Genomic DNA, 18396 nt, shown 5'->3' on the forward strand with positions numbered 1-18396 from the left:
TCAGGTCATGATCTCATAGCTCATGAGCTCGAGCCCCACATCGGGCTCTGTGCTGACAGCTCAGAGCCTGGAGCCTGCTTCGGATTCTGAGTCTCCGTCTCTCCCTGCTCCTCCCCTGCTCACGCTCTCTCTCTCTTCCAAAAATAAATAAACATTAAAACAAACAAATGTTTGTATCTACCCTATTCTCTTGCCAGCCTCAATCCAAGTACTTAGAACTCAGAATACAGGAAATGAAGACATGAACAAATGAAATGATGTGCTTCAGAGGGCCTCCATTTCCCCTAGGACCACTTGGAAATCACTGGACATCAGAAGTTTATTATTGCAACTATGGATAGCCCAGATAACTAGAATTCTTAAATCTAAACTCACGTCTTGTCGTTATATCTTCTCTGATATTCATCACATACCTACACCCTTCCTTGTAATTCAAAACCGAAAGCCAGTTTGAGAAGAACCCAAATGGAATGTCATGAAAATGTGAAATGAGATTGCCCCCAAGATACCAATGCTTACAGGAAAATAAAACTTGCTGCAGCTGAATGACAGAAGCAAGGCCAGACACGCTATAAGGAAGAAGTAAATGGCCCACTGTCCAGAGCTGTCCTTCGCCTTGCTCTTGGAAATAGTTCACCTCTTACTGTATTCATATTCCTAACCAGAACCTAGAAATGGGGCGAGCCCCTTTTTGACTAATACCAGTGGAACCAGGCAATGATGATGGATGCCACAAGCTGATCATGACATAATACAGAAGAAAAACTTAGAAAAGTAAAGAGGTACGAAAACGAGAAGTTGTCAAGTGCTCGCACCACCTGTCCAGGGGGTCTCACAGTGGCACCCCTCAATCTTTCTGCAGAGACAGACTTCTAAGGGAGTCTGGACTAAGATGTCAAGGTCCAAGTTGACAATCCTTTCCTCCATTCCCACTTTCATTTTGAACATGAATGTTTATTTTTTTAGTTTGGGAGAGAATGAGAGAGGGAGCACACATATGTGCACACAAGTGAGGGAGGGGGAAACAGTGAGAGAATCTTTTTTTTTTTTTTAACATTTATTTATTTTTGAGAGACAGAGAGAGACAGTGTGAGCAGGGGAGGGGCAGAGAAAGAGGGAGACACAGAATTTGAAGCAGGTTCCAAGGCTCTGAGCTGTCAGCACAGACCCAGGGCTCCAACTCACAAACCGCGAGATCAGGACCTGAGCCAAAGTCGGAAGCTTAACGGACTAAGACACCCAGGTGCCCCAAGAGAGAGAGAATCTTAAGCTGGCTCCAAGCTCAGGGGAGAGCTGGATGCTGGGCTCCATCTCACAACCATGACATCATGACCTGAGCCAAAATCTAGAGTCGGATGCTTAACCTACTGAGCCACCCATGTGCCCCTTGAACTTGAAAACTGCTTACAGGACAATGGAGTCAGCCCTTTCACAAACTGTCAATTTTGAGTTTCATTTATTACACATATGATTATTGAGCAAGATATTTCGTTAAGGTGATATGAGGTACACAAACACGTGAACCCATCCCTGCCCTTAAGGAGTTCCCAGTCTGGTATAATTTAAACATCAGTCTCCAAAAGAATGTGGAGAACCCATCCCCAACCCCAGGTTACTCTTGGATGCAGAATTTTAAATATTAACAGCAAGTTCCTCCCCCAAGTTTTGTAATAGAAAAAGCCACACCAATAGCATGGGGGGAAAAACAACAACAACTGTTTTTAATGATAAAGCTTCTCAATCACAAGATTTACAACCTTCTTTTTGGGGAGCAGTTTTAAAATCCCTCCCTGGCCCAACAAGACAAAATTCTGAGAATTTTTGTAAATCCTACATTAAGGTAACCTGTAGGCAGTGGTTGTCAACCTTGGCTGCAACCAGAATCACCTGTGGAACTTCTAAAAATCCCAAAGCCCAGGCTGCACTTCAGACCAGTGAAATGAGAAGCCATGGGCGTGGAACCTAGGCAGAATTCTTCCAACTCCTTAAGTGATTCGAAAGTGCGGTAAATCATTTTGCCCCTGAAGCTGAAAGGAGAGGATCAGGATCTGCATTCCTCAAGGGTATATCCCCAGTCCCAGTCCCCAGCCAGCTGCAAGAACACAATACTCTTCCACCTTGAGGAGTAACCACCTACGGTTAACACTGCACCTGGGCAGGAACAGACCTAGGCTCAGCTGTGGGAGGTGCAAGGGAGCCCTATTACACTTTTCTCCTTTAAACCTGCTGGGACCCTGACCTCAGATGCGGGTGGGAAAGCGGAGAGCGCGGCGCTGGGGACCCATCTCCGGACGGACGGAGAGCACCAGGAAAGAGGACAGGCTGCCCCAGCACAGAGACGAGAAAGCCAGGCTGCGGGACGCAGCGCTGCGGACGCAGAGGCGTCAGGAGACGCGCGGGTAGGGACCCCGTACTCACGCAAGTGCCGCCCAGCTTGTGGCTCTCCACCACGGCGGCCCTGGCGCCCAGCTCGGCCGCCCTGCGCGCGCTGGCCAGCCCGCCCGAGCCGCCCCCGATCACCAGGTAGTCGTACGAGGCCACGATGTCTGCGGCGGGCGGCGGGTGCTGCGGCTGCGGCTCCTGCCTGCACGCCATGGCGCGGGAGAGGGCGCGGGCGGGCCGCGGCTGAGGCAGCGGAAAGCGGGGGAGAAAGGCGCGCGCCGCCCGCCGCCAGCTCGTCCCCGCGCTCGCGCTCAGGGACCGGGGCAGCAGGGCCATGCACGCGGAAGTGCACGACGGGGGTGCCCCGCGGACGGTCCCGGGTAAGGGGGATTGCCGCGCCCCGGGCAAGCGCAGCCTCACGGTGACTAAGCACCCGGTCCGAGCGCTGGGGGGAGGGGGTTCAGGGGAGGGGTGGGGCTCCCTGGCCACGGCCCGGCGGGCACCGAGGGGGACCCGCCCCCTCCCGCCCTCTTGCGCGCCAGCAGGCAGGCCCTGCCCACGGAGAGCGGGTTAGGGAGATCTCCGCCTTCACCGCAGCACCTGGGATCCCCGCACTCGAAGGGCATCAACCGAATGTAGGTTTCTGAAGGCCGGTGGGGCGAGGAAGGATGAACGCCTTGTTTCACTCGGCTTTTCCTGAGAGGGCACCTTAGAAGTTGACAGTGGCGGCAACTTTTCAAGGAAGGGAGGTTCATTATTTTGGAGATTCTGTTCTCAAAGTTCGAGTGTTGATTCCTGAGCCTTAATCAAGATCTACTAATTACGAGTCTCTGGGGGCCAGACCCCAGCAATCTACACTTTAAGCTTTCAGGTGATTCTAAAGCACATTTAGTTTGGGAAACATTGGAATAAATATTTTTGTGAGTCACAGGTTAAGCATAAAGGTAGCACTTCACTCCCTAGCAATAGAGACTGGAGTGTCATTTTAGAATAGCTTGAACCACCAGCAACACCACAGAGGAGTAAGTGGGCTTTAAATTTGCGTGGTGGTAGTCCACCGTCTGCAAGGCTGTGGCCCAGACCGCCACCCACAAGGCTGAGAGAGCTCGCTGTAGGTCCAGGAGTGAAGGTCCATGTCACAGAGAAGTGAGCCCAGCACACCGAAGGCGAATGGGAGCTAACTACATTCCAGTTAAAATGGTATCCAGTTCTTTTTTTTTTTTTTTAAGCTTTTTTCCCCCTGATTAAAAATATAGGGGAAGAAAGGAAAATTCTTCAGTACAATGCCACGTGATGTAGAAGAGCAACAGAGTTAGAAAAATCAACATTTTGCAACTATTCATAATGATAATTGTGTGATTAAACATAAGTGAATGTTAAAACCACCTGGGTGAAAACTTGATTGGGGGACAGGGAGGAGCTTATTTACACAGTCTTAGAATATGTCCCCACAGATTCCTATTGATCACAAAGGGGAAAAAAAGTAACGTTACAGGGACCCAGACACCACCATACCCAAGTGATCAAAGTTGAATATTGCCAGTAATGAGACAGTTGTGGTGTGCCCTGTGATGTGATGCAGTAAGAAGTACACAACTTCATTTATGTAGTATCCCTGCTGGAAATCCATAATCTGAATCTAATCATGAGGTAACACTCAGAATAACCCACACTGAGGGGAATTTTACAACAACTAGCCTGTACTCTTTAAAAACTATCGGGGCGCCTGGGTGGCGCAGCGGGGCGCCTGGGTGGCGCAGTCGGTTAAGCGTCCGACTTCAGCCAGGTCACGATGTCGCGGTCCGTGAGTTCGAGCCCCGCGTCGGGCTCTGGGCTGATGGCTCGGAGCCTGGAGCCTGTTTCCGATTCTGTGTCTCCCTCTCTTTCTGCCCCTCCCCCGTTCATGCTCTGTCTCAAAAATAAATAAACGTTGAAAAAAAAATTGAAAAAAAAAAAAGGGGCGCCTGGGTGGCGCAGTCGGTTAAGCGTCCGACTTCAGCCAGGTCACGATCTCCCGGTCCGTGAGTTCGAGCCCCGCGTCGGGCTCTGGGCTGATGGCTCGGAGCATGGAGCCTGTTTCCGATTCTGTGTCTCCCTCTCTCTCTGCCCCTCCCCCGTTCATGCTCTGTCTCTCTCTGTCCCAAAAATAAATAAAAAACGTTGAAAAAATATTAAAAAAAAAATAAAAACTATCAATGTCTTGAAAATAAAGCAAGGCAAAGGTACTATTCCAGGTTAAGGAATATTGAAGAAATATGAGAAACGAAGACAAGGTTTGATTCGGGATGGGATTCTGGACTGGGGAAAATTCACTATGAAGGATAGTTGGTAAAATTTGAACTGTGGCCCGTATAATATATGATGGCACTACATCAATGCAAAATTTCCTGAGTTTAATCGTACTGTGCTCATATAAGAGAATATCCTTGTTCTTAAGAGATACACACTGAAGTGTTTAGGAATAAAGGGTCGGCCCTTGATCTTAGCCAAAAGGCCAAAAAACGATAGGAGTAAAGAATCTGAATCTGAGAAACTTGGATTCATTTTCCACCACAGACATTGTCATAGTCCCTTCACCTCTCTAGATGTCAGTTTCTTCATCTGTGAAATGGGAAAGCTGACAAAAAGGAGATAGGCATGTCAAATAAAAAGTGGAGGAAATGAGTTGGTAAGAATTGTAGATACAGAAGTAGAGGAGCACAGGTTGGCTGGACTATAAGCATTTTGAAGTGGGTAATGGAAGATGGGTGGAGTCCTGGAAAGCCTTGCTTGGTGTATAGACTTCACTCCAGAGGCGATAAGGAGTCGCTGAAGATTTCTCAGAAGCATCTTTCCCTGGAAATATATGAAATGAATTGGAGATGGTGAAATTGTATCAGGAGGCAAAGGTGGCAGTATTGAGAACAGATAGGAAGAACAGACTGGACGGGCATAAGGAAGTGAAGTTGACAGATTGGGGGGGAGAGTACAATACTCAATGATGACAAGTCTTGAACCAGGAAATATGGGAGGAAAAGGATGCCATAAAACAACATAAAGACGATGAAAGGAGGTACAGTTTTATGTCCCTGCTGGTTTTAAAGGAGGAAAGAATTTTTGGCCACCTAATTACATAATTCCATGCAGTATGTTGAAACTAAAGATTTATAAGGTATTGTTTGGGACTAAAATATTTTCATTTAAGTGTTTTTACCTTTTGCTTCTGACTTCCATGGGAAGGGGAACAGGTAGCCATATCCCAAGCACTTGAAGACTTTAGACTGTTTCTAAGTTTTCTCTTCAAACAAATATATGTGTATATATTTATATAAATATATATATCTCAACTAAAGTAACAATTTAGTTAATGTAGTTAATAAAAAGGTAGTTTCAGGATGATAATAAATGCTGAAAATCGGCGTGCCTGGCTGGCTCAGTCAGAAGAGCATGGAACTTTTGATCTTGAGGTCATAAGTTCGAGTCCCATGTTTGGTGTAAAGATTAAACAAACAAAACAACTTTTTAAAAAATGCTGAGAATGAAAATCAACTAAGTTATTCAAGTGTGACAGTCTTATGACATCATTATAAACTAGCATGATTGGTGAGAAATAGCAGAGCCCCAAGCAATTATTTCATCTGTTAATAATTGCATCATTGGGGGCACCTGGGTGGCTCAGTTGGTTAAGCGTCCGACTTCAGCTCAGGTCATGATCTCACAGCCCGTGAGTTCGAGCCCCGCATCAGGCTCTGTGCTGACAGCTCAGAGCCTGGAGTCTGCTTCAGATTCTGTGTCTCCCTCTCTCTCTGCCCCTCCCCTGCTCATGCTCTGTCTCTCTCTGTCTCAAAAATAAATAGAAACATTAAAATAATAATAATTGCATCATTGAATTTTTTTTGAACACTAGACACACTTAGGTGATTTCTACAAAGACACTGAAATAATTGTCAAAATAATAAACCAATAATTAATATGTACTAAGCTAAGCACTGTACTTAACAGCTTTAATAAGCACAGTGCTAAGAACTCTATGTTGTCCCCTCCTCATCCCAAGAAATAAATACTATTATTATCTCCATTTTATAGATGAAAAGACTGAGGTTCCAAGAGGATAAATAACTTGTACAAGATCAGCTGGTGAATGGCAGAGCAGGAATTCAAATCCTAAAGTCCTAACTTTGAAGTCTGTGGTCTTAACCATTACTGGAAAGAAACCATTATAGATAGTGTCCTGTGGTAAAAATACAAGATCCAAGATGTTTTTAAATGACATTTTGTATAGGAGAAAATGTCAAATATTTTTTATCCCTTCTTCATTTTTTAAACTATTGAGTATTACATACATAAAATTTACCTACTGTAAGTGTATAATTGAATTTTTAAAATGTTAACTCCAGTATGATTAACACAGTGTTATATTAGTTTCGGGTGTACAATATAGTAATTCAACAATTCTATACATTGGGGAATGTAGTTGGCTCAGCTCATAGAGCATCTGAGTCTTGATCTCAGGATCGTGTGAGCCCCATGTTGGGTGTGGAGCCTCTAAAAAAAAAAAACACCAAAAAAATAATTCTATACATTACTCAGTGTTCGTCATGATAAAGGTACTCTTTTTTTTTTTTTTTTTTTAGTTTATTTATTTATTTTGGGCGGCTCAGAGAGAGAGGGAGAGAGAATCCCAAGCAGGCTCCCCGCTGTCAGTGCTAAGCCCAGCAAGTGACTTGATCCCACTACCCTGAAATAATGAACTGAGCCAAAATCAAGAGTTGGATGCTCAACCAACTGAACCACCCAGGTGCCCCATGATAAGTGTACTTTTAAAACTCATCACCTATTTCACCCATTCCCCTGCCCACCTCCCCTCTGGTAACCATAAGTTTCTTCTCTATAGTTAAGAGTCTGTTTTTTTGTCACTTTTTTCCTTTGTTTTGCTTCTTAAACTCCACATATGACTGAAATCATATGGTATTTGTCTTTCTCTGATTTATTTCACTTAGCACTATACTCTCCTTTTTAAATGTAGTCTCTTAGGGCACCTGAGTGGCTCAGTCAGTTGAGTGTCCAACTCTTGATTTTGGCTCAGGTCATGATCCTAGGGTCTTGGGATCTGCGTCAGGCTCTGTGCTGAGCATGGATTCTGCTTGGGATTCTTTTTCTATCTCTCTCCATCTGTCCCACTCCCCGACTTGCACTCTCTATAAAAAATAAAATAAATTAGGGGCGCCTGGGTGGCGCAGTTGGTTAAGCGTCCGACTTCAGCCAGGTCACGATCTCGCGGTCCGTGAGTTCGAGCCCCGCGTCGGGCTCTGGGCTGATGGCTCAGAGCCTGGAGCCTGTTTCCGGTTCTGTGTCTCCCTCTCTCTCTGCCCCTCGCCCATTCATGCTCTGTCTCTCTCTGTCCCAAAAATAAATAAACGTTGAAAAAAAAAATTAAATAAATTAATTAATTAATTAAAAAAATAAACGTAGCCTCTTTCTCCCTCTGCATTCTTTCTATAGTGTAATTTGTAGGAAATGTATTCATGACTCATCAGTGACTAATTTACATCACAGCTTTTGTGTTGAGATTACAGATCAAGATGTATTATACTAGAAGGAAGGTGGTAATAGTATTTCTATAAACAATCTGAGAAGTCTGTACAGGAAATAGTGGTATAGAAGGAAGCTTGCACATGCAAGTTGCTCAATGAAATGTATTTCTCATGAGGCATGTATAAAGATAATTGCAGTCTTTTATGAGGATAAAAATATGAGGAAACGAACACAACAAACATTACTCAGTAGTGTTTAATATTGAGGCAAAGGATAAACACTGAAGAGACAGAGAACAATAGGTGTAACTGAATGTGAGATTAACAAAAAGAAAATTTTACGATAAGTAGAAGGAATCTTTCCAAAAATAACAAGTCTGCTTGCTATTGGGAAATTGGACACTACCTGAGAAGACACATCTAGGGGAAAATCACACACGCACTCAATGGTTCTTTCACCTTTTGATCTCCATTTGTGTTACCAATGTATTTTGAAAGAAAATGGGGGATAGCATAAAAATCTTTAGAAATAACACTAATATTCCTATTATGAATCTAAGTATGTAATTATTTCTATAACATTACTTTCAAAATGTATTTGCAATATTAAAGGTAAACAAAATATAAAGAATAATGCAGCGAACATCCACACCTCTCAGCTAAACAAATGAAGTACTACCATAGTAATAGCTCTATATAACTATTCTAGTCACATCATTCTCCCCCTCTCCCTTCTGTGACTCTTGATCATGAGTTCAAGCCCCACGTTTGGTGCAGAGTTTACTTAAAGAGGAAAAAAAAAAAGGAATAGTATCCAGCAATAAAAAGAAATGAATATTGGGGCACCTGAGTGGTTCAGTTGGGTTAAGCACACAACTCTTGATTTTGGCTCAGGTCATGAGACTGTGGTTCATGGAATTGAGCCCCAGAGTCATGCTCTGTGCTGACAGCACCTGCTTGGGATTCTTTCTCCCTCTCTTTCTGCCCCTCCCCTGCTCACATGCTCACTCGTTCTCTCAAAATAAAATTTAAAAAGTATTTAATAATAATAATAAAGGAATGAGGGGCACCTGGGTGGCTCCGTTGGTTAAGCATCAACTTAGGCTCAGATCATGATCTTACAGTTTGTGAGTTCAAGCCTCATGTCAGGCTCTGTGTGACAGCTCAGAGCCTGGTGCTTCCTCTCTCGCTCTCTCTGTCCCTTCCCTGCTTGTGCTCTCTCAAAAGTAAATACACATTATTTGAGAGAGAGGGAGAGAGAGAGAAAGAGAAGGAGGGAGGGACAGGCAGAGAGAGACAGAACCTGAAGCAGGCTCCAGCCTCCTAGCTGCCACCACAGAGCCCTATGTGGGCCAAACCCATGAACCGGGAGATCATGACCTGAGCCAAAGTTGGACATTCAGCCGCCTGAGCCACCCAGGTGCCCCTAAATAAATAAACATTTTTTTTAAAAAGGAATGAATATCTATACACATAACAATTTGTATGGATCTCGAGATTATACTGAGTGAAAACAGCCAATCTCTAAATGTTATACACTGTAGGATTCCACTTACGTAATGCTCTTTTTTGTTGTTGTTGTTGTTAAAAGTCGGGGAGTGCAAGTGGGAGAGAGGGGCAGAAGAAGAGAGAATCTTAAGCAGGCTCCATGCTCAGTGCAGAGCCCGACACAGGGCTTGATCCCACAACCCTGGAATCATGACCTGAGGGGAAATCAAGAGTCAGATGCTCAAACCACCCAGGCATCCCCATAATACTCTTGAAATGGCAACATTAAAAAGCTAGAGATACATTTAATGATTACCTAGGATTTGGTGGTGTTAAGGGATAGAAAGTAAGGTGATTATGACTATAAAAGGGTAGCACAAGAGATTCCTGTGATGGAACTGTTCTGTATCTTGACTGGTGGTGGTCACATGAATCAATACAAGTGATAATATTGCATAGAACCGAATACACATGCATATACACACACATGATTGTATGTAAAACTTGTAAAATCTGAATAAGATTGGTAGATTGTGCCAATATTGATTTCCTGTTTATGATACTGTGCTATGGTTTATGCATGAATTTATCATTGGGAGAAACTGGGTAAAGAGAAATGTATGTAATCTCTCTATTTCCCATAACTCTATGTGAACCTATAATTATTTTAAAATAAAAAGTTAAAAACAATTTTTCTGTATAAACAAATCGTAATCCAAACACCAATTCCATTTATAGAAGTCCTAGAAGAGGCAAAACTAATCCATGATAGAAAAAAAAAATGACAGAGCAATGGTTATTTTCTGGGCAAAGTTTTGTCTTGAGAGGGATATGGGTGTATGCTATTAAAAAGAAGACAACAAGCCCCATATTTGACAAGATTTGTCAAATCTTGTGCTAAGCCCCACTTCACCAAGCTGAGGCTTAATTACAGTTTTGGCTCTCCCAGAAATGGAATTGCCTGTTCAGCACTACTTCAGTAATCTGCCTGAAACACCCCTAAAGGAAAGTAAGCTTGCAATAACCAACCCCCCCCCCCTTTTTTTTTTTGCCTAAAATAACTTCCTTGTTCACTCTCCCTCTGGCTATAAAAGTCTTTCATTTTCGTATAGCAACTCAGAGCTCCTTTGTATCTACTGGATTGGATGCTGCCCAATTCAAATAGATTTTTGCTCAAATAAACACTTAAAATATTTTATATGCCACAGTTTATCTTTTAACAATGTTTATATTGGAACTCAAGGAATGGTACAGTTGTTTATGTCTTTGTAGTTAATGAACAGCATGCTGAAGTTGCGTATACATATTCATGTATTATAGTTAATAATATGCACACTGAAGTATTTTTGGGGAAGTGTACTAATGTCTGCATCATGCATATCTTTGTAATGCATCAAAAGAGACAGGTTGTGGGGTGCCTGGGTGGCTTGGTCAGTTGAGCACCCAACTCGTGATTTTGGCTCAGGTCATGATCCCAGGTTCATGGGATCAAGCCCCACATGGGGCTTTGTGTTGAGCATGGAGCCTGTTTGGGATTCTCTCTCTCTCTCTCTCTCTCTCTCTCTCTCTCTCTCTCTCTCTCTCTCTCCCCCGCTATCCCCTCTCCACAGCTTGTGCTGAAAGAGAGAAAGAAAGAAATAAAGAAAGAAAGAAAGAAAGAAAGTTGATAGATATTTGATAAAATCAGTTTTATTATTATTATTATTTATTTTATTATGTGGTAGAGTGGGTATATGGATACTCACTATAAATTCTTTTCAACATTTTTGTCTGAAAACATTTTTTTTAAGTTTTATTGAGTAATCTCTCCACCCCAGGTGGGACTTGAACTTATGACCTGAGATCAAGAGCCAGTAACATACTCTTCCATGGGGTGCCTGGGTGGCTCAGTTAGTTAAGCCTACAACTCTTAATTTTGGCTCAAGTCATGATCTCACAGTTCATGAGTTTGAGCCTTGCATTGGGCTCTGCGTTGAGAGGACAGAACCTGCTTAGGATCTCTCTCTCCGCCCCTCCCCTGCTTGCTTTCTCTCATGTGCTTTCATAAACTAAATATGTATATTTATATAAAAAGAAAAAAAAAGTCACATACTCTTCCAACTGAGCCAGCCAGGTGCCCCGGGCTGAAAAAATTCTTAATAAAAATACTGAAAAAATTAACTAGTTGATTTTTTTAAAGCTTATTTATTTATTTTGGGAGACATAGAGAGGAGAGAAAGAATCCGAAGCATGCTCTGTAGAGCACAACGCAGGGCCCGACCCCACAAACAGTGAGAGCATGACCTGAGCTGAAATCGAGTGAGTTCGATGCTTAACTGACTGAGCCACCCGCGTACCCCACTAGTTGGTTTTTTTTTTTAATGCAAAAATTCCAATTTAGGTCACAAAAGCAGTCTGAATACTTAATATATATAATTCAGGCTACATTATAATACACATTTGTCTCCCTAACCAAATATGATTATATTATCATTTTTTTTTAATTTTTTTTTCAACGTTTATTTATTTTTTTGGGACAGAGAGAGACAGAGCATGAACGGGGGAGGGCAGAGAGAGAGGGAGACACAGAATCGGAAACAGGCTCCAGGCTCTGAGCCATCAGCCCAGAGCCCGACGCGGGGCTCGAACTCACGGACCGCGAGATCGTGACCTGGCTGAAGTCGGACGCTTAACCGACTGCGCCACCCAGGCGCCCCTATATTATCATTTTTAAACGTGTTAAATAACAATTCTACTTTTTTATACATAAACGGGTTGTATCGCTTGTTATGAAAAATGTGAAATTTGTGTCTTAAGAATGTTAATAATCGTTTAATACCAACTATTTAGATTTTAAAATCATTTCCTCTTATACTCAGTGATGTTCTTAAGATTTTTTGGTGGGAAATGAAACATCTACAGTAATTTTCATCACTTAGAACTACATAAATCAACATACTGACTTTACTATTCCAGGAAATTCTTGCCCACAAGTAGGCTGTCAATCAGTACATAACTTAATTGTTAGCTTTACGTTTTCCTGAAAATCCATTTACCTGAGCAATAGATTGCTCATCTGGGCAAAAAGCTTCCTTTAAAGGCACTGACAAGTTGAACTGATCACTCAATTGGCAAATCCCCTTCCTTATTAAAAAAGGGACCTACTCTATCAAGTCCCTCATCTTGCTCAGTCCACCGGTCCTAAACTATTATACCATGCACTATATCCAATCCCAAATGAATCAAAACAGATGAGTCAAACAGGCCCACCTTAAACCACTCCAACCAAACTCCAAAACCTCATAAAATTCACTCTTGACCTCCTCTCTGAGACACTACTAAGATTTTGTCAAAATAGTATTCTCACTTAATGCAGTAAGAAATTTGGTTTTACTCAAACAGGTTATACTGGTCGCCTTTTTCGAGGAGGTAGCTAGCAGTAGACAATCACAGTGAACCTTGTTCATAATCAACAAGGTTTGGGAAATGTGTATGACCCCAAGCAAATCTGGAGTACTTGCAAGCCTCCACTTTATTGTCTTGACAGATGTCTGGAGCCATCAATAGATGAAATTAAGAATATAGAAAGCCAGAGAATGAAAAAAAATAATAAAGGAGGAAATCATACCAAAATGAAGATGGTAAGAGCTGTACAACTTTTTTTCCTGTCTTCCCGCAGACAACAAATGAGAATTTCTGAATGAGTTGATACATTTAATTATTTAATTGGTATTACGTGTTATGATTTATATTACTTCACCCCGATTGATTTTGAGATTGTGCCCTCCTAGTTTTCACCTTCACTTTCAGGACAAAATTCTTAGCCTATACACAAAGCAAAGCCCCCTGTGGGCCTAGCTCCAACATACCTACACACCTTTATTCGAGCTTTAAACTGCAATATTGTAAACTCCTAAATACTTCTTCATATTTAAACTATTAAATATTCAAACTGTAGTTCCCTACGTTCAGTTTCCTAAACTTGAAATCCCACTCTCCCTGTGGTCCTCATTCCCCTCTCAAGTTTAAAGCCCTTCCCTCCAGGCCCTCGGGGTAGGGTTCCCAGGAGCCTGTGTGTATCCCTATCATAGCGCTCAGGTGCTGTATTGCATTTATCTGTTTACAAGACTAGTTAACTGAGGTTTTGTTTTTTTTTTTTTAATTTCTACTTATTTTTGAGACAGAGAGAGACAGAGCATGAGTGAGACAGGGAAACACAGAATCCGAAGCAGGCTCGGGCTCCGAGCCAACAGCACAGAGCCCGACACGAGGCTCCAACTTGCCAACCGCGAGATCATGACCTGAGCGAAAGTCGGACGCTCAACCGACTGAGCCACCCAGGCGCCCCTAGTTAACTGAGTTTCTTGAGGACAAATTCGGTAATTTACATATATTTGAATCTCCCAGAGTTCTGCAGCACCAGGGGAACCGTGGGGTTCAATAAACGTCAGTTGGACTCAGTGGAAGGGTGAGGGAGCAGGATTGACGGATGGGTCAGAAAACGAAATTTCAAGCATTAAATTGTGTAAATTGTGAGGACCACCACAGCTTACCTGAGTTGTAGTTTGGCAGAAGCGCCACGGAGGTAAGTCATGGGATGGCAATGAGGTCATAGAACTGTGAGGACAAATTTAGTCATTAACAATAACACCTATTGGCAAAACTGAGACGCAGAGAAAGGGGTAGCGGGACTCCAAGGGTCTCCAGGATCTTGAATTAGGTGCCTGGCCCCACTTTACAAGCATCTTCCCACAGTAATAAGAGGCCGCAGATGAGGCCGGGAACCGTTAGGATGATAAGGAAGGTGCTTCAGCAGAGGAGTGCTTAGTAGCTCCGACCCAAAAGCCCGCAGTCGCCTCCTAGGACACAAGGCCGAGGCAAGGGGCTGCCTTCTCACATCGTCAACAGCCCGTACACTTTTTTCTTCCGGTACATTTTACTCGAGTTCTTTTTCACAGCTTCCACAGAGTCCAAAAGGGCGAGCGCTGCGGGCCTTGACTCTGGGGAGCTGCCGCGCCAGCGCCCAAGCTTTGCTTTCACAAGATTGGGCTAGGCGGGCTGCCAGACTGCCTATCTCTCCGGGACACCATGTGACGTGGGGGGAATGACTTGCATTTCTAATAACATAAGGCTACAGACTATGAGTTCAAAACAGGGGCTTATCTCAGTCGAACCAACCGCCGGCCTTCAGGGTCTAGCTCTCCCCCAAACCCCTCCCATAGCAAGGGCTCCACATCACCTTCCAACAGAAGGCGCAACCGGAAGGGGAGGGCCTCCCGCCCGGACGCGGGGCTCCCGCTATCATGGCTTCTCGCGGGGTCGTTGGCATTTTCCTCTTCTCTGCTCTCCCCCTCTTGTGTCTAGAGCTCCGGCGTGGGATCCCGGATCTAGGTAACTGTTGACTTTTTCCTTCTGACGCTCGCATCCGCGTAACTATCCCATGAATGTTGCGTAAGGTTCCAGTCTCATGGCCACGTCGCCTCCCGGCGGCTTAGACTACGACTCCCAGGCTGCATAGCGCCTTCCTCTCTTCCGGCGCCGGGGCCCCACCCCTGGGAGCAAGACTCTCAGGGCTTTGAGGAGGCTGACTTCTCTTCGCGGAGAAAGTGTCTTTCCAGTTTTGTGTGCAAGGAGACAGAAGCTGGCAGAAAGCACAGGAACATATGTAGACACTACTTCCATATTGTTTTGAACGCTCACAAGGAAACAGGTGACGTGATGTAGGCCTTCTGAGGAATTTAAGCAGAGATTTAAATTATACGAAGCCTGGGCCAAAAACATTCTAGACCAAAGGAATTGACAAATTGGAGGAAAAGGATGAAGACCACTGTGGATGGATCAGGAAGACTAAAGGGGAGAGTGGATCGAGTTAATAACATTCACTGACCACCTCTTATAAACCTAACTAACTCTAAGTGCTGTTTATTCATTATTTCTTCCAGTCTGTATTATAACCATGGTGTGTGGGGGGGTATAATCCCCATTTTACACTTGAGGAAACTGAGAGTTAGGGAGGGTTATTGGAGGGGCGCCTGGCTGGCTCAGTCAGTAGAGCATGTGACTCATGATCTTGGGATGGTGAGTTCAAGCCCCACTTTGGCCCTAGGGATTACTGGATAGATGGATGGATGATGGATGCAGATATAGATAGTCGCTGGATTCTGTGGAGGATGTTTTGGAGGGAGGCGTAGTGGAAGCAGTGGAGCAAGTGAGGCTCTAGAAGTAGACAAGTAGTGATGATGGCCTGGACTAGGATGATAACAGCGATGGAGTGTGCACAGATTTGGGATATTTACAAAGTAGAATCCACAGGATTTGTGGATGGATTAATGTTTGGGTGAGGGAAAGGAGGGATTCAAGGATAACTCCTTCAAGTGAATTTGAACAACCCTAAGTACTTGGTAGTGCCCGGGATAAAAGGGAAACTGAGAGGAAAATGGTGGGTCTGTGGAGAATCAGTCCTTTTTTGGATATATTAGTCATGGGTTTACATGCATGTCTCCCTTATACTCATTTCTAAAGTTTGAGATCCTGATGAAACTTAGCTTTGTATATTTCCTCTCTCCCTACTCAGGTACTTGGAAGTGTTGCTTGAAATAACTTAAAATGCTTTTTTAAAAAATTTTCAAAGTCCTTTTAGAAACCTCCTACTCACTCAGTCTATATAGGAATCTAACAAGACCTTTATCCAAATGATATACAGAAATGTTAAATTCACACTTATCTAGTCCAGAATTTACATGCTCCCTCCCTTGTCTTTTCAGCATCCACCTCTGTTCTGTTAATTTAGAATCTCTTCTACTTTGCACTAACGTTTAAGTCACTGATCAATGAGAAGATAGTTACGGAAGGTTGCAGAAGGAAATCTCACATGATCAGCTCTGACAACAGGAGAATACGCTTTTTGAAGGCAGAGACCACATCTAATCTGTTTTTGTGTTCCCATCAAATATCACAATGCCTATTTTATTTATTTTTAAATTTTTTTTCTTTTTTAAAATAGGCTCCATGCCCAATTGGGGGCTTAAAGTCATGATCCCAAGATCAAGAGTCACATGCTCTACCGATTGAGCCAGCCAGGTGCCCCGACAATGTCTAATTTAATAAAGCAGGCCAAAAATTCTAGAAAATGCAACTGGATTCCTGGTAGCATCTCCATCTAGTTCCTGATTTTTTTTTTTTACTTAATTCCTTTCTCCTAGAAACCTCTCAGTTGTGAACTGATGGTTGTTTACTTTGGTTTCTTTTTTTTTTTTTTTTAAGATTTTATTATTATTATCTTTTTTTAAGTTCATTTTATATATTTTGGGAGGGAGGGAGAGAGTGTGAGTGGATGAGGGGCAGAGAGAACGGGAGAGAGGGAATCCCAAACAGGCTCTGTGCTGTCAGCGCAGGGCCTGACAAAGGGCCTGATCCCACGAACCAAGAGATCATGACCTGTGCCCAGATTGAGTTGGACCACTGACTCAACCACCTAGGCACCACTATTACTATTATTTTTTAAGAAATCTCTACACCCAATGTGGGGCTCAAACTTAGAACCCTGAGATTAAGAGTCTCATGCTCTATCAGCTGAACCAGCCAGGTACCCCTGCTTTGCTTTCTTGATATTTGTTTTCCAGATATCCAGTAACAGTATATACTTATAGATACTTTTAGCTGGGGCTGCTAATTGGAAAACTAGAATTCCTAGACCCATTCATTCAACTGGGCTGTATTTTTGGACAAACATTGAAAAATGGTTCCTATCTTTTTCTACTGTGTAAAAGCCTTCATTGTCAGTACATTTTTACTTGTACTTAAAGCTAAATATTTTATTAAAAAATTTTTTTTAATGTTTATTTATTTTTGAGAAACAGAGAGAGAGAGACAGACAGAATAGGAGCAGGGGAGGGGCAGAGAGAGAGGGAGATACAGAATCCAAAGCAAGCTCCAGGCTCTGAGCTATTAGCGCAGAGCCTGTCTCGGGGCTCTAACTCCCAGACCACGAGATCCTGACTGGAGCCAAAGTCAGCTGCTTAACCAACTGAGCCAGCCAGGCACATCAAGCTAAGTATTTTAATGCTGCTTCCTCACATTTGTTATTCTTTGAAGTGTCTTGCACATGGGCTCTTGAGAATATGGACCAAAAACCCCCAAAAAGCCAATTTAATAAAAAAAGTTTTACTTGAGGGGCGCCTGGGTGGCTCAGTTGGTTAAGCAGCCGACTTCGGCTCAGGTCATGATCTTGCAGTCCGTGAGTTCGAGCCCCGCGTCAGGCTCTGTGCTGACAGCTCAGAGCCTGGAGCCTGTTTCAGATTCTGTGTCTCCCTCTCTCTGACCCTCTCCCGTTCATGCTGTCTCTCTCTGTCTCAAAAATAAATAAACGTTAAAAAAAATTAAAAAAAAAAGTTTACTTGAAAGACGTAAACAAATATAAATCTAGTTCTTTTATATTCCCATATGATGTTTGCAAATTGCTTGCTTGTTAGAACAAAAAGCAGTATCATGGAACATAAATCCCGTAACTCAGTGGTTTCTCTAAATACCAATACTCTAGGTATTACATTACTTTTGTAATAGCCAGAAATACCCTAGATTTAATTAGATGTTGTCTTGAACAACTCTTGAATCAACAGCTAATGCTGGCAAAAAGTTGGAGGACTGTGAGGCAAAACAAAAGAAGTATTTAAACAGCTTTAAGTTGCTTTATTTTTAAAGGATAAACTATATATTGAGGTTTTTTTTTTTTTTAAGGTTATTTTTTTATTTTGAGAGAGAGGGCACACCAGCGGGTAGGGGCAGAGACAGAAGGAACGAGGATCTCAAGAAGGCTCCCCACTGTTGTTTAGAGCCTGATGCAGGCTCACGAACCATGAGATCATGACCTGAGCTGAAACCAAGAGTTAGACGCTTAACTGACTGAGCCACCCAGTCACCTCTATATATTGGTTTTCAATTAAAAGAAAATATTTATCACAAGTGTAGAAAACTATACTTGAATAAAAATAAATATTTAAGTGTGTATATATAAATCATTTTTTAATCTTTAATT

General features: G+C 43.0%; 2 protein-coding genes and 1 long non-coding RNA gene across 4 annotated transcripts in view; 1 reads left to right on the plus strand and 2 right to left on the minus strand.

Moving 5' to 3' along the window:
• Window positions 1–2906, minus strand: part of GSR (glutathione-disulfide reductase) — a 45426-nt gene extending 42520 nt beyond the window's left edge. Inside the window, exon 1 of the mRNA XM_043560921.1 lies at window positions 2419–2906. Within this exon, the coding sequence (XP_043416856.1) occupies window positions 2419–2718 (300 nt within the window). The 5' untranslated portion in view covers window positions 2719–2906. The remainder of the gene's footprint in view (window positions 1–2418) is intronic.
• Window positions 2907–4760: 1854 nt separating this feature from the next.
• LOC122471826 lies at window positions 4761–14684 on the minus strand. Its single transcript, XR_006294288.1, has 3 exons — window positions 14602–14684; window positions 13916–13979; window positions 4761–5217 (listed from the first exon to the last, which is right to left on the minus strand). It is a non-coding gene; the product is annotated as an uncharacterized LOC122471826 (long non-coding RNA).
• UBXN8 (UBX domain protein 8) overlaps window positions 14462–18396 on the plus strand; it is a 28198-nt gene continuing 24263 nt past the window's right edge. The window contains exon 1 of one of the 2 annotated variants that reach the window (XM_043560946.1): window positions 14462–14753. In XM_043560946.1, the coding sequence (XP_043416881.1) occupies window positions 14666–14753 (88 nt within the window). In that variant the 5' untranslated portion in view covers window positions 14462–14665. The remainder of the gene's footprint in view (window positions 14754–18396) is intronic. The other variant, XM_043560935.1, reaches the window with a different exon arrangement.

Source organism: Prionailurus bengalensis, chromosome B1, assembly GCF_016509475.1.
Source record: "Prionailurus bengalensis isolate Pbe53 chromosome B1, Fcat_Pben_1.1_paternal_pri, whole genome shotgun sequence".
Taxonomy (NCBI): Eukaryota; Metazoa; Chordata; class Mammalia; order Carnivora; family Felidae; genus Prionailurus; species Prionailurus bengalensis.